At 27.7% G+C, this 24927-nt stretch overlaps 1 protein-coding gene across 15 annotated transcripts in view; it reads left to right on the top strand.

Annotated features, from left to right (window-relative positions):
* Positions 1-1697: 1697 nt before the first annotated feature.
* LOC122512724 (troponin I) overlaps positions 1698-24927 on the top strand; it is a 75448-nt gene continuing 52218 nt past the window's right edge. For 2 of the 15 annotated variants that reach the window (XM_043628748.1, XM_043628751.1), the window contains exons 1-5: positions 1727-1825; positions 19023-19065; positions 23466-23483; positions 23798-23926; positions 24218-24341. In XM_043628748.1, coding sequence (XP_043484683.1) covers positions 19051-19065; positions 23466-23483; positions 23798-23926; positions 24218-24341 — 286 coding nt within the window. In that variant the 5' untranslated portion in view covers positions 1727-1825; positions 19023-19050. Of the gene's footprint in view, positions 1826-18652; positions 18809-19022; positions 19066-23465; positions 23484-23797; positions 23927-24217; positions 24342-24927 lie in introns of those variants that run through there. The other 13 variants (XM_043628743.1, XM_043628754.1, XM_043628750.1 and 10 more) reach the window with 11 other exon arrangements.

Genomic DNA, 24927 nt, shown 5'->3' with positions numbered 1-24927 from the left:
TCTTCTACCTTAATGTTTACAATTTTTTACCTAGAGCACTGAACTTCAGTACACTGTATATTTTTTTGCATATACATACATTATGCGAAAAATATTAATTTATTGATATAAAATCTAAAAGTACTTTAAATAACTTAAATTATCATATTTCAAGAAACCTAAAGGTGAATAAAAAAAACACACACAGACAGACGTACTCGCCGGACCATGTTTTTCGGGTTCAGGGGACCCCAAAACGTAAATATTTCATAAAATTAGCAAAAGGCAATTTTCGACCAAAACTAATACTTTCTCATGTGATGAGAATGTAATAATTGAAATCCTGTGAAGAATTTTATTATTTAGGAAAATAATTAAATTCTTGTAAAGAATTTTTATCACAAAAAGCATTTTATTATTTATAAAAATAATTGAATTCTTGCGAACGATTTTATCAGAATTTTTTAAAATAATTGAATTTCCAAGAAAAAATGTATTACTTTTGAAAATAATTGAATTCTTTCGACTAGGTAATTTTCATAAAATTTTCAGGAATGATGACATTTTTTGAGCAATTCCTATAAAATTGTTTTAAAAATAATTGAAAGCTTGTGAAGAATTTTATTATTTAGGAAAATAATTGAATTCTTGCAAAGAATTTTTATTAAATATTTTTGAAAATAATTAAATTCATGTGAAAAATTTTATTACTTATAAAAATAATTAAATTCTTTGGAAGGATTTTATTAAAATTTTTGTAAATTATTTAATTTTTTTTGAAAAATTTTATGTAATTTTAAATTATTACAAAACATGAAGATATATAACTCCGAGTCTTCGATTTGGAGTGATCAATATCTTCATGTTTTGTAATAATATTCTTATGAGTTGTTCAATTTCATAAAGGTTTAAATTTCAAATTTTTTGAAAATCTTAATTCCTATGGAATAATAACAATGATTAAATATTTATTTAAAAAATAATTTATTGGTGTTTTGTAATAATTTTATAATTAAAAAAATTCGTAATTAAATGTAATAGAACAGTTTTTTGAGTATCTAATCATTTTTAGAGTGAATCAGAATATTTTTTAGGGTCAGGGAAAAGTCAAGGAAATTTTTCGACGTGGGAAGTGTTCGCTTGAAATTAAGTAACTTTTTTTAAAAGTTTCTTCATTTTTACAATTTTTTTACCTACAAGGCTGAAATTTACTAAAAGTATTATATTAACACTGATAAATTATTATGGACAAAGCGTGTCTACCCCCTTTAATTTTTATAATTTTCGACTTATAGAGATCTTAAAATTAAAACACATAATTGTTCACTTCTGACCACTTCTTAAAAAAATAATCCATTCACATCAATCGCATTAAAATTATCTTAATCATCTTGATCGTTATTAATTAATCAAAATGACAATGTATTTTGGATTATTGGAAGTGATATTCTAGACACGTGGAAATGATATTATCTAAACTCGCAAACTATAAAAAGAAATTGAAAAATATATATATATATATATATATATATATATATATATAAAACAGAGGCTTGACGCTAGTTTTCGTCATCAGCATAATACTCGCATCATTTTAAACATCTTAACGTGATTTTCATCTCGCTCTACCGCGAGCGCCGTCGGCTCCGTTTACAGTTTAAGATTATTTTTGGCCCCAAGCAGCTAGCAGCTCGCCTAAAAATGTATCAACCAATCACATAACTTAATTCACGTCACGTGATTCTTTCCCGAAGAAGCCGTCGAGGAAGACGAAGAGAAATCCTCCTCAACGGCACAGTCAGCTGCCGAAGGTCTGTTTGACTAGTCACGTCCAATTCTTCTCAAGGTAAGATTATCAACAGTGGATTTTCATTTCTTCCTTCAAGAATATTTCCGAAAAGAGGAAAAAAAGGGGGTTGTTCAACAAAGTTAGCAAAAAAACCAAGTTTTCTCATAGTTTAAAAACGAAAAGTTTAGAAAAGTTATTAAGAATGTCGTCAAAGTTTTGAAGGTCAACAATGTTAAATGATCATCAAATTTGACGACAAAACAATAGAGTTCAATCAACCGAGGAAAGGACTTTCGGTGCAACTTGAGTGTCAGTGCCCAGTGACTTTCGTTCGTTTATAGTGTGAAATCGAAATATTTTTTTTTCAATTTAGAAGTTGCTTTGATTTTCGAAATGTAAAAAAAGTGGAAATCCTAAATATTCACGAGAGTGAAGCTTTCGTATTGTGCTTGATGCGGTAGAAAAAGAATAAAAACATGTCGGTGTGTAAGGAACTGAGAGAAGGTTTTAACCTGCTTTTTTGTTTTCACCCCCGTATCATCATTCTGCGACATGTACGATGTGCAGGTGCATCATGCAAAGTTAATACCTTCCCTGGAGTGGCATAACACCTGAGCGAGAAATGGAAAAGCGAAAATCGTTGCTGTGCCTTTCATCTCCTTGTGCTTTAAGCGGACTTTGTTTGATCAAGAAAGAAAGAGAAAGTCTCAAAAAAATCTCTTCGCTCCTCTTTAAACAGTCTGGATTCAGATTATTTCTTCCGCAGCAAAGAGAAAATAATTCTGATTACATTCCAGAAACTGATCTGTTTGTTCGACTATGAACAAAGAACGTTTCTTAATTACTTTTCTTTTATTACATTTTAATTTTAATACAGTTCACTTTATTGCTACCGAAAGGATCTCTAATTTAGTAAAAATTTTATTTTATTTAGCACAACTTTGATTATTTATATTATCATTTGAATTAGTTCATGTCGAAAGTATCATCAAAAGCAGTTAGATTAAAAATTTTTATTTTATTTTTTTAATATCAGAGATATTAATATGAAAGATATTAAATTAACTTACAAGTTTTTATTTTCAATTTTACGGAGAAGTTAATGAAAAAACAATACTGATTACTAAACTGTTTTAAATTGAATATTATTTTAGGGGAATCATTATTTAATTGTTTTAGATTCAGTGATTTACTACTGGAATCGACATCCCAGTAAAAAAAGATTTTTTAATATAGCATTTTGGATGATTCAGCAAGCCGTCTGCTCAATTGTCCAAACGGCATTTGAACAATTGGACTGGTTGCTCAATTATCCGCGATGCATTAAGTCCAATCATCCCAAATGTTTTTCGTGGCTAAAAAACTGCTGAATTAAGAAAAAAGTACTAAAATGTTACAGAAACTTTAGAGAATTCTTAATTCCAGACGAATACAGAAAAATTAGGTATAAAAATACCTCGAGTGAGGAAAAAGAACAAGATTTCTAGAAAATAACTTTTTAACTGACAGTGCAATGCTGTACTTTGAATGTAGTTGGTAAAGAAGTGAGGATTCTGATAAAGAGAAACACTTCATTATCCACTCTTAATACTCCACATGTGGTAATATATAATTGTAGATTTTCAATAATAGTGTATTAACAATAATATTTTATTTTGCTGAATTATCTCTTTTTTAAAATGAGAAACCGAAATCCACAATTATATATTACCACATGTGGAGTATTGAGAGTGGATAATGAAGTGTTTCTCTTTATCAGAATCCTCACTTCTTTACCAACTACATTCAAAGTACAGCATTGCACTGTCAGTTAAAAAGTTATTTTCTAGAAATCTTGTTCTTTTTCCTCATTCGAGGTATTTTTATACCTAATTTTTCTGTATTTGTCTGGAATTAAGAATTCTCTAAAGTTTCTGTAACATTTCTCTCTAAATCTGAATATGTGAAAATTCACATATTTGTACGTTATAAGTCGTCTTCTCGATCAATAAGTGCATATACACTTATAATAAGTGAAATTTCACTCAGAATAAGTGAAAAATTCACTTATTTATAAGTGTATATGCACTTATTGATCGAGAGGACGACTTATAACGTACAATAAGTGAAATTTCACATATTCAGATTTAGAGAGTTCAGTACTTTTTGGTTCCTCGTGTGGAAGCTTTGTAGTCGTTTAATTTACAAAATTTTTAAAAATCCTTTTAACAAATTTTCTTCTATATGGGACTATGTTATATAAGACCCTGAACAATTGTCCGGATGTATGTATGGATGTGTGTATGTGTGTGTGGATCCTGATTTTTGTGAACACGATAACTCGAAGAGGTTTTAACGAATTTGGCTAAAATTTACCAGGTATATTTATCATAAAAATATCTCGAAATGGATTGATAGACTTTAAAAATTCTCAAAAAAAATTTTTTTTTGACTTTTTTCTAAAAAAAATTTTTTGTAAGTTGGTTATTGAAGTGAATATATAATAAAATCTTATGCTTTGCATCAAGACGAATCGATTGGTATATACAAAGTATAAATTGTATAAGAATTTATAGAGTTAATCACAATTAAAGCTGAAAAATTCGCATTTTTATCAAAAAATCAGTTCTTTCCGCAAAATTATGTTGCTGTATAAGAAAATCTTACTCATTTATTTCTAAAATCTTATTCTTTGCACCAAGACGGATCGATTGGTATATGTAAATTATATATTGTATTTAAATTAATAGAATTAAAACCAATTATATGCAAAAAAATTGCACTTTTAAAAAAAATTCATTTTTTTAAAATCTTGTTTCTGTACAATAAAATTTTATTATTTATTGAAAAATAAATAAAAAATTTTATTCTTTGCATCAAGACGAACGATTCATGTATATAAAGTATATATTCTATTGAAGTTTATAGAATTAATTACAATTAAAGTTGAAAAATTTACTTTTTTACTAAAATTCTTTTTTATTATTTAGATTCATATTAGTGTATAAGAGAATTTTATTATTTCTATTAAGAAGAATGAACTTTATTTTATAAATGTTAAATTGTATTAAAAATGATTTAAAAATTAAATATATACTTATCGATAATGCTTTCTCCACGAAGAAGCAAATTTTTTTTGCTGATCATAAAGAGGAAGCAAAATGTTCATGTAATGAACATCTGGATTTACAACTTGTTTTATTAATTCAGCTGCATTGGACCTAATGCATCGGATAATTGAGCAACCAGTCCAATTGTCCAAACGGCATTTGGACAATTGAGCAGACAGACGGCTTGCTCAATCGTCCAAAATGCTATATTAAAAAATCCTTTTTTACTGGGTATAAAAATTTAGTAGTGAATACTAATTTTGCAGATTCAATTTTTCTCCATGTTTAAAAAATTATTAAATCAAAATATTTAATTGCATTTTTTAAAAAAAATAAAAAACTGTTTTTATTATATAGATAGATTATTATATTGTAACATTAGAGTGTATAAGACCTAATTTTTGGGTGAATACAATTTTTTTTCGAGAAAATGTCCAGGGCACCTTGAAAGTCTATACATACCCTTCAAAACCCTTTTGCAAAGCTTAAAAAAAAATTTTTGGCAGCAAGATGCTTGCTTTTAGAGTCGTGAATAGTTAGAATTTGAGGTTAGAATTAAAAAGTTAAAAATGGAGGAAACGACGCCATTTTCGAGCGTCCATTTTTAAGTTTCTAATTCTTACTTAAGATTTGTAATCAGTGACCCCAAAAATCTATGAAGAACCATAAAAAATTTAAGTGTTTAAAAATATTTTCATCCTTATTTATATTTTTAAATCTCTGACATTACTCAATTTTTTCGAATATAGTTTTACTCTCGGTAACTCAAGAATTTCAACATGCAACTCTCTAAATCTGTATTAGTTAAAAATAGTAAATACTAATAGTAGTTAGCAAATTATGAGATAACTTTTTGTTTTAGGACTTAGCGAAATTAATTTATTATTATTAAAAATTAACTCATTTTTAGTGAAAAAAATTTTTTAAATAAAAGATAAATTAAAAAATTTTAATTACAGAAGAAAAAAAAATTAAAATGTCTCAGTGTTGAAGACAGATTTTTATGCATACAAAAAAATTTTGCAACTTTGCATCAAGATTGCAGCAAGTTTGCTAAAAGCGTTCTACAAACTTGCTGTGCAAACTTGCTGCAACCTTGCAGTGCAAGTTTGTAGAAGTCCAGACATTTCAAGCTTGCTGCAAACTTGCAGAAAGCTTGCACTGCAATCTTGCAAAACTTGCACGCAAGTTTGCAGTATAAGCTTGCGTGCTATCTGGGCAGATGTTAAAGCATTTATAATTGATGGCTTAAATTCCGCGGGTCAATACTTTTTGAATTTTTAGAATTAATTGAATTTTATTCGCCATACTTCAATATTACGAAAATTATTTATTTATATATGATTTAATTGTTTTTTAATTAGGACAATTTCAAACTTAAGAAATATTAAATTTTTGAGAATATTATTCTGTATATATTTTTAATTTCTAAAAAACATTTCTCAGTGTGATTTATCGAAATAGGATCGTCTTAAATTAAATTATTCAACTAATTTAAATTAATTTGAATTATGTAAATACTTATTGAAAAAATTTATTTAAAAAAATGTTTAAATATAATGAAAATTATTTTTTAAAGTAGCATTGTATAATAATATTATAAATATAATATTATTTTATGCAGAATAATTAATAGAAACTTCTAATAAATTCCGGGAAATTACATTATAACTTATAGAAACTAATTTAGATGTGCATTACGATTTGAATTTCTATACTGAAGCCAAATTAGTCAAGCATTACTATGTTTCAGATAAATTTTCAATTTTTAATTATCAGAATATTATTTATTAAAATATATATAATATTATTTATTATTTAATTAATATATAAAATATTATATAAATTTTCTATTCTTTTCAATTAATATTTAAAAATTTTTATTTATAGTTACTATAAGTATAATACATAATAAAGATTTAATAAAAGTTTAAACCAATTAAATATAAAATTATTTTACAACAGAAAGAATAAATTTATAAATATTACTGTAGTTAGTAATTAATTGCGATAAATTAATAGGAACGTATATGAAACAATAATATTAATGTCAAACTAAAATTAAACGAATTTACGATCTTTATTATTTGTTTATTAATAATCATTTCCATTTTCCAATCTAATAATTTATAGTTTATTTTATAAAGAGAAATTTATAAATATTTTAAGTAAACAGAATTTTATACCTTTCAGTATTTTTTTATTCTTTTTCATATCGGCTAATATTTAATAATATAATATAACATTTACATATTAAATTTTCAAACACTTTTTACCTTTAAGTAAATATACGTTTAAATGAATTATATTTACCTTCACCTTGTAAATATGAATTAATGAAGGTATTTTTGAAATTATTTATTTACACCATACTTCGATTACCTCAAATAAATATGATATAGGTATATATATATGCATATACATGTGTTCGGGCTAATGGAAATTGGATATTAATCATTTAAAATTTTGTACATATAATTAATGAAAGAGTAAATAATTATTTCAAAAATAAAAGAAATATAATTTTACTGTGAATTATACTTGTAAAGTTAATTTTAAATCGTCACATATATCAACTATACCAATTTCCTTGACATATTTCATTTATGGATATCTAAAAATAAAAATATTACTTAAATGAATATTAGCACAAATTATTTTTTTCAGAAAAAATCTAGTGGTAGAAATATTTGTCTTTTTTAAAACTGGATCGTTGTTTTTCTTACTACAATTTTATTACTATTATTATTATTTCAATATTATATTGCTATTCTAAGAATATTATTACGTAATATTATTAATTAATATTATTAATTGCAGCTACTTTAAAACTATTTTAATTGTAAATTATAAATAATAATAATTTATTTTATTTATTATTTATTTATTTATTACTAGTGAACTGTGTTTAATTTTTTCTATTTAAGTTATGGATTTTTTAGAAAGATTTACATAAAAGAGGATTTTTTCTCATGTAAAATGTCTTGACCTATTTTTATATATATATTTATATATATACATCGTGTGATCTTCCGGGTGGAATGGGAGAGAACGTAAAGATATACTTTAGAGACAAGGATTTTTCACCTCAAACTCTAAAAAAATGTCTTACGTCCTACTTTTTTTCTTCTAAAACAATATGTCTTTAAGGATTATTTCCTATTTTTAGGAAGCAAGATTCTTTTTGACACCGGAGCTGTTGAGTTTGTTCGCGCGACGAGATGACTTGGAATGGCTCGTAAGGGGCGTCACTACGTCTATACTTAGCGAGGCAATCGTTCGTTATAAATAAAATACGTTGAATATTTTTACCGGCAAGAAAACCGAAACGTATACATATATTTATTATTGTTTATGTCAGGATTTCACACGCAAACTTCGACACACGCACACACACGCAAGTCATTCATCACGTTTCTGTTATCTTCTTTTAAAATTGTACAAATCTTAATGACGTCTTACATAAAAACAGAAAATAATAATTACCACGTTCATTTTAAATTTAACAAAACTAATTGATAGTAAAAATTCAGGTACTAATTGAATTAGTAAAAATTTACTAATTTAATTAGTAAAAAATAGAAAAAATTAACTTATTTAATTACACCGAAAAAAATCTCGATGGTATTATTAACTAGACCCAATAGTTAATCTTAAACTAGTAAAAGTAATAAGGATTCCTAATTATTATGGTTAGGATCGCTAGGTTGATTCAACAAATTCAAGCCTGGCAAAAACAACCCTTAAATCCTAGTCAAATTCACTAGGATTTTAGTAATTTTGCCTATTTCCATAATGCGCACGCGTCTGCTTCTGTTTTGACAGTGTTTACCTCTATATCTTTCGCGTCATTTATCGTGATTTCGTAAAACGATTTTTTATCATTACTCGCGTCTATTTTTTGTACATAAAATGGAGTTCTTACATACATCAAAATTGCTGGTTTCTCGGAACCTCTGGAAATATAGATAGTCCATGTTTTAGAAAGTAAACTATTTAATAAAATTATATTAGTCAATTCTTTCAGACTTTTTTGGTTAGGTTTCAATATAAATCGTCGAAATTTTTACGCACGTGGTGACAACATTTTTACTATTTTAATCGCGCAGTGTGTTTGAAAATTTACCTTTGCAATAATTTGTGTATTTAAATTTATTTTCATTTAAATGGCATAAATAATTAAAAATAAATAGTTTTTGACAAGCGTATAAAATTGTGTACTCGAAATGTATAAAACATCATCTGCTTAAGTATTGTATTTTGACTCGAAAATCTAGTGTCTATTAAAAAATTAAAATACCAAGTCGTGTTTAGTGTAGTGGTTATCGTTCCGGGTTTCAAAGTGCGTATTCGTTAGGTTCAGGTGTTCGCGTCCCCCCTGCGTCAAATATTTATTTCATATGTTTAAATTAATTCCAAGGTATAGAAATACAAAGTCAAATATAAATATGTTCAAATACAGTAATTAATTTTTTTCTTGTAATTAGCTTTTCTCTTTTATTTGATAATAAGAATTTGATTAGCAATTTCAAATAATTATGATACACAGTGTAAATCTAATATTATTCTCCTTGTCAATTTGACTATTTTTTCCTGATTACATCGACTAATTTTCCTGGTCACTTTAACTACACTGTTAAAAATTTTTGTTCCAAATTTTATACAAAAATGTTTGAAGCAATTATCATATACAATTTTGAAAAACTACAACACACATTTTTAAATTTAATACAAATTTTCTTATTAAATTTTAAAACACATTTCTTTAAAATTTTCAAATTATTCTTTGGAAAATTAATACAAAGTGTTTGAATGAAATTTCAAATAGTTTTGTTTGAAACTTCAAACAGTTTTGTTTGAAATTTCAAACAAATCTGTTTGAAATACCAAAACGATTTAAATATTTAAATGAAAAATCTAAACTGTTTATATTGTGTTTTGATATGTTACAATAAATGTAAATTAATTAAAAAAAAAGTTTTATTGGCATTTTTACGGAAATTCGACACTACGATTTGAACCCTTAGTCGTATATAGTGTTGTCTGTGTATAGTGTGTCTTGTATGGAGCCATCAACCTTGGGAGCTGCGCCTAGACGCGCTCGACCAAGGGAGGCTATGAAAATCTCTTGCAAAGTATCAGTAGTGAGAAACATGTGGACCATTCCCTTTTTTTGACTTCTTCTAAATTTCTAAAGATTCAATATCTTTAAAATTCTTCACCAACCGATTCTTGTATTCTTTACTTTTTTTCTCTTCACGTTTCTGTTAAATTTATGATATGTATTAAGATGTTTCAGAAATATTTAAACAATACTTTATGAACAGCAGATTTTTTATGGAAAAATATTTTTCTATTTAATTTATCAGTTTTTAAATTTTAATCTGTACAAAATATCTAACTATATTAATTAATTATATTATATCATCCAAAATGTTTTATTCTCTTAACAAGTTTTGGCAAATTAAACTAATTAAACTGATTAAAAAAAATTTTAGTTATTTCAACATTTGAAAATGTATTTACTTATAAATAATGTTTTAAACTAATTTAGAGAATTATTAAACACATATGTTTTAAGCAATTTCGTATAAAAACTCAAAAAAATTTTAATTAAGTACTTTTCAATGAAAAAGTTGTAAATTTACTTTCAATATTTTAAAACATATGTGTATTGAATTATTTTACACATAAATTTTTCAAACACTTTTTTATGAAAAGGTAGTAAATTTACATATTTTTCAAACTTATGTATTTGAAGTTAATCCATACAAAATTTTTGAAAATTTCAAACACTTTTGTTTGAAAATATTGTAAATTTACAAATTTTTCAAACATATGTATTTGAAGTTAATCCATACAAAAATTTTTGAAAATTTCAAACACTTTTGTTTGAAAATATTGTAAATTTACAAATCTTTCAAACATATGTATTTGAAGTTAATCCATACAAAAATTTTTGAAAATTTCAAACACTTCTGTTTGAAAATATTGTAAATTTACAAATCTTTCAAACACGCGTTTTTGAAATTATTTCATATACAAAATTTGTAAATTTTCAATCACTTTTTGTATTAAAGTATTGTAAATTTACAATTTTTTTTAACAGTGTATGCTTGAATTTTATTACTTTGACTATAGGATTCTATAGTGGGTTCCTCTCGTAACTAGGAAACCTGCTCAATTCCTGGTATACGGGTCCTAGGCATTTTTTTCGGTGTCGTGAAAATGATTATATTAGAAGAATTAGTAGAATCTTACTATTAAATGAATACACCTTGAACGTGACATACTAACCAGAGTAATAGAAGATTAATTAGTTTTTTTCTGAAATAAATGTTTATATCAAATATTTGACAACAATTTTCTTAAAGGTAGAAACCAACATACAATAGGAACATATAATGCAATTTCATTATTTTTCATTTTAAATTAAAACATCAAATTAAATTTTTAATTCGTTTTGTTCCAGAAGAGTAAAAAAATTACATTTCAATTTTTTAAACAAAAGTTGCATTCTAAAACAAAATTACAATTTCTTGTCATATAAGAAGAATAAATTTAGCTCTAACATAAATCAAAATTTTCCAAACTTTTCTTTTTCAAAGATTGTATGTAATTTTTACATAAATTAGAAAATTATGGCATATTAGACAAATTTTTGTTTTGACTGCGTCCATCATATTCTGTCTTAAACCAACATTTAAATGAAATATTTGTTTGAAACAAATAAATAGTTACTAGATTTAGGTAAATATATTTTTTCTTGGTACGATTAAAATGTTTTCTTCGGTTTTAATCCAAAAATTTTCTTTCTTTTTATTTAATATAAAGAGAAGCGTTTTTTATTTAATTTTTTACAAAATTTATAATAATATAAACAGAAGTATAAAGTTTAGAATAAAAAGTTTGAAGTGCGAAAATTTTGTTTGTTAAAAATTTATTAGACAAACAATGAAAATTATGAAATTTTGAAAGAAATTTGTAAAAGAATTTGAATTTTTCACCATACAAACTTTTATAAGAAATATAGAGTGTCGTGTCGTATAAAAAGAATGCAAAATTAGTGTGTGTGAGAGAGAGAAACAAGTTACAATTGGATCTCGGTGAATCGTCACAAATCTCGGTAGCATTCGAGCCGCAAATTAATTGCCGCCTACCTGCATCCGCAGGCTTAAAGTCCCGTTTAAATGTCGGTCGAGTGGGCTTGCGTCTCCTGATTTATACCTTAGTGGCGCATTAAAGCTAATCAAAGTATTCCTAGTTTCTCGTTCACACAAACTAAGCTTTGTACCTCTTTAATTACAGTTTAATATCACGTCAATTTAATGAACTTTTAAAACTTCGAAGACTTGTTTGAAAACCTCTTTAGAAACTTCTGTTCAAGAATCTTACAATTTCCCCCAAATATATCTCATCATAAGCGTGAAACTTATATTAATCGAGTCGGTTGTTAATAGTGATCCCCGTCAAGATTTTTTTCTCTTTCAAACAAAACGGTCGATAATATTACATTCCTATTTGTTTTTCTGTTTGTAAACGTGGAAAAAGGTTTACCTCGAACAGCAAAAAGTTTCTCTAGAATAGCAAAAATCTTAACTGAAACAAATAACAATTTTGCTAATAGGGGAGTGTCCAGTTGTGAGACAGTCATAAAAAATACGACTTTGCAGGCATATTATTTTTGATAGTCATATTTTGGCGAACAAATATTATTATTTAGTAATAAGTATATAATAATATATATTATTAAGATATTTAATTATTTCTACTAAACATAACGTTTTATGTCAAACTTTTTAAATTTTAGCAATTTTTAATAAGTGTCTCACAACTAGACATATTTTTTTTGACAAAAGGAATATGCTCGGAAAATTGATCATAACTTTTTTTCAGTCCATTTGAACACTATACTTTCTTTAAATAAAAGTTGCGTATTTATGTTACTTTTCGAAAGGTATATTTTATTCACAATTTCGTTCACTCATTTACAATTTATGGGGCAAAAACAAAACCCGTCTCATACCTAGACACACTCCCTTGTAGTGAAATTTTTAGCTATTTCACACTGAGAGAAATGGATAGTCAGATTTTGATGTTAAAAAGATGATGTTACACGATACTATCATTATGCTACTGCCAACCATCACACACTGAAAAAAATTCGGTCGAAATCTTTAACTACTATTACCTAGTTGAGTTGAAAGTTGTCAAATTAATTACTTTTTTAGTTTTACTAACAATTTTTGTGTAGTTGATTTTACTACTTTGAATATAGTTGAAGAATAATAGTTTATATAACTAAAAAAAGTAGTTAAATTGCAAAAACAACTACAAAATCTAATTACATCAACTAAATTCTTAGTTCTTTTTACTACTTTCGGTAGTAAATATAAATTTTTAAATTCAGTTGAGGACCTATTGAATCACTCAGGGTAGTTAAAAAGTAGTCAAATCTACTAGTTTTTTTTTTGAGTGCAGATGCTAAAAAAAATATAGTTATGCTACCCCGTACTACCAAGATGTTACTCCTGATGATATTGATGGTAACGGTGACTATCTAGATAGCTGTCTGTATACGTAGCATTAAAGATGGTCACCCTAACCACAATTATGTTACCCACTACTATAAATTTCTCTCCGTGCGGGTAAAGTTTTTTTTCAAGATTATTGATTTTTGCTTAAGTCTTACCACCAAGATTTCGCTTGAGTGCAATACTACATACTATATAGTACTGTTGAATTTTTCATTTTTTGACTCTCAAAGTTTTGAATGACGAATGAGACATTTTGAATTTGAAATGTTTTTCATTCCCACTATAAAATCCTAATTTTGAAAAGGGATGAGTTAATATTTATAGTCTATTTCACTATTAAAGGGGGTAAGCAAGGTATTGAAATGAAAAAAAATTTTTTTAAATGAATGCCTAATATAATATTGTGTTAAAATTTTAAGCCAATCACAGCAAAGTTGACGAAATTATGAGTATTTGAGCATCCGTTGGTCCACACGGAGAGAGAATATATGTGACGCTCCACGAGAAAAGGGACCTTATTTACTCTTGTCATAAGGTCCTTTTTCTCGTGGAGCGTCACATATCGATACCTCAGTGTGATACAATCCTATCTTCTGGTAATACTTTAAACTGTCCCATCTCGAGGTGATGTTTTGTATCGTGCTATCTCTAATTTGACAGATTGTGGTGTGAATAAAAAAAATAAATTACGGTACTTAAAATATTGATTACATTCAAAACAATAATTTTTTATATTTTAAGAGATACTTTTTATCATAATATATAAAAATTTAGTGTAAATTAATAAAATTTAACCACTTAAATGCATTTAGAAAACAGCTAATACATTAACCCTACAAAATATTACCAGAAGATAGGACTGTATTACACTGAAGTATCGATATATATTAAATTTTGTAAAAGTCGTAAAAGTATTTTGAAAATTGGGGGGAAAGTGCGAAAAAGCGATATTTTGATATAAAAAATACTAAACTTTAAAAAAACTAATGTGTGAAATTTAGTAGTTATATTAGAATTTAATTAATATTCTGAATATTTGATATACAGTGGAACCTCGATAAGTCGAAGTTGAAGAAAAACGCTGAAAACTTCGAGTTAAAGAGGTTTCGACTTATAGAGGGTTCTAAAACGACTCTACACCATATTGAATTGTCCATTTTGAATTTTCAAAACATTACACGGGACTCAAATTTGAAATTTTTATGATCGTCATATTGCATTTTTGAAAACTGACATCGAATTAGAAATTAGTGACCCCTTAGAACTGCACGTTTGCCGATATAATAAATTACTTATTATTAACTAATTAATAAACTTGTATTTTACTAATTAAAAAATATTACTTTTTAAAACGAAAAAATTACATGTAATTAAAAAACTTTAAAGTATATTTTCTGAAATTTTGAAAAAGTTTAGATTTTTTTAATGATATTTAAGTGTTGGAAGCAACTTGTTTTTATTGAAATAGAAAAAGTAAGTAAAAATGTTTTTTAAACATTCGGTACATAAAATATTTATATTTATAGCTTATAAATATTTCTTTTACTATACAAATATTGTGTCTCTCGTGAAGGGATTAAAAACTTTGAGCTTTTTAATGAGTTTTGATAAAAAGGAAACACCTGTGTTCTCACCGTGATTTAGTTCTCGTACTATAAAATGATTACGGTAATTTACGTCCCTGCAAAATATGGAAATTCTCGTTATAAAACGAGTTAGATCCCGTGGATTATCATCTTTACGAGGTCCTATTTAGTGTAGAATTTTATTCTAGAATTTTTCCTGTCTTATGTACAGTCGCCATCATACAGCAATTCTTTATAACGAAACTTGGTTAATGGTTTTTTTTTTCTCATTCTTTTATTTCAATATTTCACAATTTTCCTTTAAATTGCTTTTATATTTTAAAATGAAATTTATTATTAAAAAAAAATAAAAGAAACATTAAAAAAAAATTATTTTTGTTGTAAAAAATGTATTATTACGAAAATATTAAATTCAAAAATATTATTATAAAAAATATTATTATAAAAAAAATACACATTATAGTAAAGTTTATTTCGAAAATCTGAAAATTGATTGAATGAAAAATATTGCAAAATGGCAATTTTAATACACTTTCATCAACTTTTATTGGTTAAATATATTTTTCAATGAAAATATAATCCTAGAGCAAGATGATTTCTGGCTGACCTTTGCAAGTTTTTTTGAAAATTACAAAATTATTTCCGCATTCAAATATAGTTTAGAGTAATTATATTGGGATTAATGAACGATAAATATAATAATTAGGAAATTAAACTAAAAATAATTAACAGTGGGTCCCGTATCGCATATGTAAGGTGAGATAAGACACATGTAAGATATGAACTTTTGCCAAGTTCGACATTCAGCTATTTATGCTACGAAGTTCAATAATATTTAACAATGTTTCTCTGATATAAAAATAACTCTATTTTTAATTGTCACTAAGTAATTTTGTAACTTTTGGCCATTATCATTGTTGGCAACTTTTATTATTATTATTATTATTATTATTATTATTATTTTTTTTTTGTAGTCGGAAGTGGAAAATCTGCGAATTGCGATACCTGGTTAATGAATTCCAGGTTATGTGGGGGTGACCGCTCTTGTTCTGGTCCACCCACTAAAAACCACTCCCGTCTTAATTTGGGACACTTTATCCACCTGCGGAACTACCGTCAGGCCTTCAACTTCACAAGTGGTGGTCCCCTTGTCCTACTCCTCAACTGGGCCATAATCCGCTCCAGCCATGTGGGAACGTGGGTGGGAGGAAAAGTAAATGATTTCCTCCCACCCACACTCACACACAGCAGAGCACTGGATTCCTCCGGTCAACCTCGTCTTCCGTATCGTGCCGCTCTTGTTCTGGCATTATTTCCTCCTGGTCCTTGACAAAGTCTTCTTTGCTTCCTCGAGGGCAGTTCTGAAGACCTTGCAACCTCCTGATCCGGCGACATGCTGGATATTCTCCTTCTCGACGAACTTTGCCTGGCATAAGAAGCAGCATGGGCTCTTTTTACAATCTGCTGCCTTATGGCCAGCTTCCCCGCACTTGAAGCACGCAGCTGACCTATCTACACCTTGGCAATCTCTACCTAGATGGCCATAGTCAAGGCACTTATGACACCTTGTGACCATAGTTCTGCTTCTTATCTTACAGGAGACGAACCCAATCTTTATGTGCCCGATTTTCTCCAGCTTATCAGCGTCTTCCTGACTGGTGACGACGACAGCGAGCTTTACTCCTCGCTTGTTTGGTCCGAGAATCGTCACCCTCCTACCTCCTGCTGGTACCGTAGAAACTTTCTCCAGGGCACAGAGTACGTCATCTTTTTCTGTAAGGGCATCCATATCGCGGATTTCCAACGTAGTTCGCCGGTCCGCCATCTGCACCTTACCCAGATCGCCGATCACCTTTGTCACCTCTTCGGTGAACAACTTCTTGTTTGAAGACCCCCCAATTTTAATAAGCAGGTCTCCTTTTTTAGTGGGTAAAGCTCCCACAACCCTTGTCTGACTGGCCTCCAGGTCAGCCTCTTTTCGAACTTTCGTTAGTACTTCGGCGAAGGTAGCTCCTTCAGCCACTTTCACGACCACTGTAGCTCTTCCCTTCTTATCTGGATTTGGCTTTGGTGCCGGTTTGGTCTCCTTACCTTTGGACCTTCTAGGGGGTCCCTTCTCCCTTTTCTTTTTTGGGTCCTTCGTAATCTCAGGATCACTTCTCTTCCGCTTCTGAGACTCCAGGACAACGTTTTTAAGCATTACTGCATTAAAACGGTCACGTCTCATTCTTCGGTCCTTTCGTGCCTCCTCTGACCAGGCTAACCCCTGGTTGAACTTCTCATCCTTTCTGGACGCTGCTGCGTGATTCTCCTTCACATCCCGTATGAGCGATGTTATGCTTCTGAGTCCATCCTTGATTGTCCTATTGACATTCTTCTGGACTTCGCAGGACTTCAGCATCTTGCTGACCTCTTCCTCCATTTCTAGAATGCTTGCTGCCTCTTCCTCCCGCAGTTTCACGCATTCATCTCGATGTTCATTGCAGCTAGCAATGTCAATCGCAGAAGCATTACTGAATACAGAAATGCAGCTGGCTTGACTCGTCACGCTGCTCGTACTCCCTCGTCTCTCCGACCTGTCCACGATGATTTGCGGCACTACCAACGCGTTGTTGCCCTCCTGCATCCTTCAAAATAAAATACAGATGAAATATAGAGAAGATTAAAAGTTTTTTTAATTAAAATATAAATGTGGACATTTTTAATTAGAAATGAAATTGAGTTTCATGTATGAATTAAAAATAGTTGTCATACTATGCTTTTGAAATTGGGGTTTAAAAGAAATTCTTGTGTTTTAAAGCAAAATTTACACCGACAGATTAGCTCAGTCGGATGAATGCCTAGCTTGGCGGTCGTTTTAAGACCAAGGGTATAAGTACCCTTGGTTCGCACCCATTTGGCTTGGTATTTTTCCGGCACGTGAGATAATCTGAGCATGAGGTTTGACGTCGAGGTATAATGATGTGCACCGTCGATTATTGTCCGGTACACACCATTAGAACTCGACTGTCGATAAACCGATTGTACTCAGGAGAGAGGTTTTCTACATTTTCCCTCTTCTCTGGCGAGAAAACCCATTGACGGGTGGTCCAGGCGAATGCGAGTACTCCTATTAAAGTCGGCTGTAGACGCAAAATTAGGTTAATATATAGAATTTTCATATGTAGAATGGTTATGCTTAATCCAAAAAAGTATTTCTCGGGGACTCTTGTCGAAGTGCGTAAGGCCAATAGGGCAGGAGTATAAACAATAAAAAATAAAAAAAAAAGCAAAATTTACAAATAAAAAATTCCACTTCATAGAATAAACTCAATTGTTAATTAAACAACTATTTATTTCAATAATTTATTTGAAAATTTGAGTAATAAATTGCATTTAATAGTTTGGAACTTAAAAATCAACTGTAAAATTGAAAAATAATTATTTAGATTTTTATGATGAAAAATGAGGATTTATTAGTTGTGAAATTAGTTTCAAGAGGACATTTTGATATTAGTTTTTTTTTCTTTTTTTATAAATAAAGTGAAATTTTCTCATTCGAAGAGTGAAGATAGCGACCGAGTTGTTGTAACCAAATTTGGATCGCGGTATTGAAATAAGAGTGGGGACCGACTCATTGCGGCTATTTTTGTATTACGACGGATATACTGTATAACATTCTGCCTCCGTAAGTCGACCCTGATCAATTCGTTTACTTAATCTCCTCAATCTAGCAATTTTTATATGCACCAATCGTAGAATAAATTGTAATTCGCCACAAGGGCCAAATATCTATTATCTACCATCCTTCTCTTCGTTCATTGAACTCAAATTTTAAAAAAAAATTAGGTAATTTCAAAATAAAAAAATTTTCAAATTTAATTGAAATATAAAATTTTATCACGTTTTAAGAAATTAAATGGTTAAATGCTATGTTATTTATGGGATAATTTTTTGACTATGATTCTCTCGAAAATATTCGCAAAAAATTGCTGTTGTGTTGTATGTATTTAAATAGTAACTTTTACAAAATTAATAAATATCTATAATTGGATTTTTTCAGGTAGTTGCAGTTAAAACTAAACACAAACATGGCCGACGATGAGGTTAGGTGAGTGTCGATTTTACAGGAAATATTTTCAATTACATATAAAAAATAATTTTCTTGAATATTAATTGTAAAATAAATTGTGTTCAATTGAAAAAAAAATTTATTTTGGCCTTAAATCAATACAATAATTTTCCAGAATTAAAAAAAAATGTTTTTAATTTAATCACATGATTTCATTGATTTAAACAATTCACTTTGATTCTTTTTGTACAAAAAGAATTTTTTATTTGAATTAAATAATATTTAGTAGAAACAGCTAAAATTTTCATTTAAATCAAATAAAATTTAATGAAATAAATAAAAATTTATTTATTTGTATATTCACATGGTATAAATAACTGATCCGTAACCGCAAAGTTTTTGAAAACGAGAAAATTATTAAATTATGGACATCAAAAGTTGAAATATAAATGTACTTAAAAAAATCATTTTCCAAACGATTTTTTTTTTAAACCCTATGGACTTCAGTTCCATGTAAAAAAATCAAGTTAATTCTTCTTATGATGAGAGAGTTGACCCTGCAGACTATCTGCTGTCAGCAGGTTGCTCTAACCAATTGAGCTGAGCTATTAATTTAAGAATCAAAAAGTTCTAATTCAAGAAAAAGTCACTAAATATTAGTTACCATCACAAATTATTATAGCACCGTACATTAAAAAATAATTTATTTATTAATGAAAAAAATATACAGTATTAAGCAAAAGAAAAATCAAAACATGATATTAAAAGTTCAAAAGTTGTTAAGCATCACTTTTGACAAATGAACACTTTGTTCATATTACTATAAATAATATATTTTATATATTATTATCTATTCCAAATGTCCTTTTTTGCACTTTGTTTATGTATATTAAAAAAAAGAAAATTTTACACATTTCTAAATGAAAATGTTTTTTTTTCCATTCTTTTGGAACTCATCTCTAAATTTGGCCCATTCGGATGACTTGGAATCGTTTTTTGGAAAAGTAGTACTCGAAAAAAACTTTTTTTCTAAAAGGTACGTTTGGGTTTGCTGCTTTTTTAATGTTTGTGACTCTATATAATTATACGTAATCCAGAAAATATATGTTTCCAAAAGTTTCAGGCAATTTCATTTAAATTCTATATTATATATACATATGGCAAAATTCTTTACGCTTCTACCAAAAACGAATTTTAAATTTAATGTGTATTTTTCTTTTAAAATACGAAATTATGACATATTGAACTAACTTTTGTTCTGATTGTTTGTCAGATTTTTCATTAAGTGTAATACAAATATTTAAAAAAAATTTACAAATTTATTATAATTGTAAACTAAACTTTACAAAATTTATAAATCATTATTGAATATGACAAGTTTTGATAAAATTCTAAATTCAAATTAAATGTTACGAATTTGAAAAATTTTAAATTCTATATTTTTTTAATTTCTTTACTTTTTGAATTGTTTAGAATTTTGCATTTGAATTTGCCTGAAAAATTCGAATTATGATTTTTCTTAACGAAAAATCAACCGTAGAGATGACAAGAGGTTCTGAAGACTAAGCCTCGTCAAATCAAAGTGTAACCTACTATACAAATTTAGAATTCCCCCCTCCTCTCAATGTACATTAGAACCACTAGTTGTTAGTATTTTTAGAATGTCTATCAGTAGCACCCACCTTTGCTTTTTATAACTTCCTATTATTCTATTTTTCAACAAAAAAAAGTAAATAAAAATTTAGATAATTTTCCTGTGTCTCCTGTTTTTTAACTTTCTCCAAGTTTACACAATTCATATCAATATTTAAATACTTTTTTGGGTCAATTGTATATCTTGTCTGATAAGGATCAAATCTGACCAGAAACTCTGCATTTTTATAAGACACGTTTTGTTATTAGTAAAATTAGTAAAACATGTAATAATCGTATTTTTTTATTATTTTTATTGTATTTTATAAAAAATTCAAAATTTGCTCTATGCAAATTATTTATTACTGTTCATGATTTCTTTTATTAAACACTGCAATTATATGAATTAATCTCCATTTCATGGTATAAAACCATTACTTTTTTATCCCACATGCACAAAAATGGCGCTTTTAGATAGCTGACGACAGGGAGTAAAGTCACTCATTTGTTCGACCATATGAAAATGGCGTCCATTTTCTCCCAAGAGGCAAACATAACAGCAGATCCCATGCGTTATTTTTGCCCTTGGGAGAAAACGGCCGCCACTTTCATATAAGTCGAACAAGTGAATGACTTTTACTCCCTGTCGTCTGCTATCTGAAATCGACACTTTTGTGCATTAGGAATAAAAAATATCGTAAGTAACACGGGAATAAAGGCAGCCAATTTGTTTACGATGATTTTTGTGACACTCGTTTCGGTCTCGGGGCGCCTACGGCGCCCTCGACCTCCACTCGTGTCACAAAAATCACCGTAAACAAATGGCTGCCTTTATGCCCTTGTTGCTTAATATACTATATATGTGGAAATTTTTTTGGTATAATTTTTTCTCTTTTACAGTAAATATAAATATAAATAATAATAATAAAATATCATCAGGTCTTAGATAATTTAATCAGTACTTTTACATAATTTATAAATTTAAATAATTTTTTAATGTTTTGTTTAAAAAAATGTTTAAAAATATTTGTACAGATGATAAAGCTAAAATTTTAAAGAAAATTTTCAGTTTACTTAAAAAAGACGTATATTAAAGAAAAAAAACTATCATTTTTGCGACAGTCGAGAATCGAAGGAAAGTTTACTGACTGCAATTTCATTCAAGGAGAGTTTCCTCGAAACATTTTTCATATGATTTATCGGGACAAACTCTCCTTTCTTCCACATTATTTACTGTCATGCACGATTCTCGACGTCGTTGTAACGCCATAGTTTATAATCTTTTTAACAAGTCATGTTGTCAACGATCTTTTGAATGGAATTTTCAATAGTAAACAGATATCCAATTTTCCTAAACGATTTTTAATATAGTGATACATTTATGAGTCAATTTAAATCTTTTTTCATTATTTGATTATACTCTTTCTTCTATACTGACAAATGAAATAATTTTTTTTTAGAAAATCATTCTTTTGAAATCTGATTTAATTATTTAAAGTTTTTTAATACCAGGAGTAATAATTCAATTTTTTCACAATTTTTATTTTTACTGAAATATATATAGTATGAAAGTTAAAATGAAATTATACACAATTGCACCTCAAAAATCTTAATAAGGAGAAAAAAAATAAATTGAGGAGCAAATTTCCAAAAGCTGATAAATCCATTTTTAAAAGAATTGAAATAAACATAAATTTAATATTTTAAAGACCTCACAAATCGACCTGTCACTATTAAATGTAAGAAAAAAAATTTATTAACAACGAATTTTCAATTTAAAAACTTTTTTACATAACCAAGATGACTTATAATTTTTATGTTTTTTATTAGAAAAAATTACCAAAACCTTTAAATCACTTAATTATGATAATGTTTAATTAAAAACAGAACGTCTTAAATATAAAAACATTGTTATAAAAATAAATTAATACAAATTTTTTAATTTAAAATTAACTATAGTTGTTATGTGAAAAAAGTCATTTGTTTCATTTTCTCGAAATAAGAAAATATGGATTTATCAACTTTTGAAAACTTGCTCCTCAATTAATAATGGAATTTTGAAAAAAATACAACAATACAGGACTACACTTGGGTAAAGTAAACACTTGAAATCACACATTAATATCGTTTTTTAATTTCTTATTGGCACTAAACAAAAATTTGTCACCTTGTGACTGTTTGCTTGTGTTTAATCATTGTAAATGTTGATTTTGCTGACAGCGTGCTGCTTCTGAATGTTTATTTATTCATTATGTTAAATATTAATTAAAAATCAGAAATTTTCATGCTTAATTATATCAAATCAATTATATCAAATACCTACACTCAGTTATTACATTCTGATCAAAAATTTATTTATTCCGCTCATTTTACTTCAAAAAAGTAGAAAAATATTTTGCATTTCTATTTTGGAACTAAAAGTATTAAATGTTACTTTGAAGTTTTTCAAAAGTATTAAAAAAAATTTTTAATTAATTTTTTATATAAAACTAATTTTGTTACAATTTAAAGAAAAAATTTAATAATTGATTATAAAATTAATCGTCAAATATTTAAGTAATAAAAATACCTACAATTTTGATAAAACTATTTTTTTTGCATAAATAAGGACCTTTTGGACCTTGTTAACGTTTTGTGCATAAATATTGATCTTTTAAATGATAAAGATAATTAAAAAAGGTTCCTTTATTTTTTAAAGAAACTACGTTTAATAACCTGCTTCAAAAAAATTTTCTTTTTCTTTTTAAATAGGTATGAAAATTTAACTTTTTCTAACAAAGTTGTTCTTTTTTCTATTTACAGAGAAAGCGCATCGAGGATGTACGTACTGAAGATACATAATTTTTTTATTGGAAAAAACACTACATATTTGCTATTTTTTTGTGCAGTTCAATATATTTTTTACTTACACTAATTTTTATTGATATTTTAATAAAAATTTATTTTAAAGTAAAAAATTTTAATATTTAATAGTTTTAAATATAAATGTATTGAATAATAGTTTTTCATACTTTGATAAATTTTATTTTCAAAGACTTTTTTTATTCATAAATTTACCATTCTGAAAAAAATAGAAATTCTTAGGAATTGTCACGGTTAAAATTTTAAAACACTTTTACACTCGAAATCCATAGGAAAAGAAGAGGAAGCAGGCGGAAACTGACAGAAAAAGGGCGGAAGTCCGCGCCCGTCTTGAGGAAGCCTCAAAGGCGAAAAAGGCCAAGAAAGGGTTTATGACACCCGACAGAAAGAAGAAACTCAGGGTGAGTTTTTTTTAATTTCTTTGCTTTTTTCAATTTCAATAATATTTTATTTTCATCCTTTATACATTTTATTTATTTGTATATTGACAGCATTCCTCTTTGTTATTAATATAATAATTATTTTCATTAATATAGCAAACAAAAATAAATAATATTATTTCGAATTTGTCACTCTGTGATTTTTTCAACTCTTAGTAAAAATAAAGAATTTAACTTTGTTTTAATTTTTGTTTATTTGAATTTTGAAATAATTTGTTAAAAAAATTTTAATTTTTAAATTATTCCTTTTAGTTGTTGTTGCGTAAGAAAGCTGCCGAAGAATTAAAGAAGGAACAGGAGAGGAAAGCAGCAGAAAGGAGGCGCATTATTGAAGAGAGATGCGGGAAACCTAAGAACGTCGATGACGCTAACGAAGGTACTTGAAAAAACTTTTTCTAACTAAAATCTTCCTTATTGCTGTATATATATATACAGTAAGAGTATCTAACTATGAATCACCCTTAAGCGTGAGTGCGAGTGAGCGAACATTGAACGCCGCATAAGAGTATCCTCTTCGCACTCGTGGACTGACTGACAGTTAGGTATTCTTACTGTATATGACAAAGAACGTCAATTCTCGTTATCAATCAGGTACTCCAGGATCTTATTCAAATTTCATTCCCGTTATCGTGAACAAAGCGTAAACAGTTTTCCATTCAATGACCAAATTGAGCTATTTTATAGAAACAATTTTCGTTAGAGAAAATTTTCTATAGTTTCCTCGTTATTCTACGCATCACCTCTTTTACATATTTATTTACATTTACTTATTTTTAATTTACTTTATTATTTTCATTATTTTTTATCTATTTGTCATTCAATTAACTCTTCGAGAACCTATTTTTTCGAACACGAAAAACACACATGGGGTCCATTTTACTCCACAACAATTTTTGTCGTCTTCCATTTGAAAACAAATAATTGACAGATTATTATGCAAAATTTATTCGCATTTTCATAAA

This window comes from Leptopilina heterotoma, unplaced genomic scaffold, assembly GCF_015476425.1.
Source record: "Leptopilina heterotoma isolate Lh14 unplaced genomic scaffold, ASM1547642v1 Lhet_125, whole genome shotgun sequence".
In the NCBI taxonomy this organism is placed as follows: domain Eukaryota; kingdom Metazoa; phylum Arthropoda; class Insecta; order Hymenoptera; family Figitidae; genus Leptopilina; species Leptopilina heterotoma.
The sequence above is the reverse complement of the archived record's forward strand: the minus strand, read 5'-3'. Positions and strand labels throughout refer to the sequence as shown.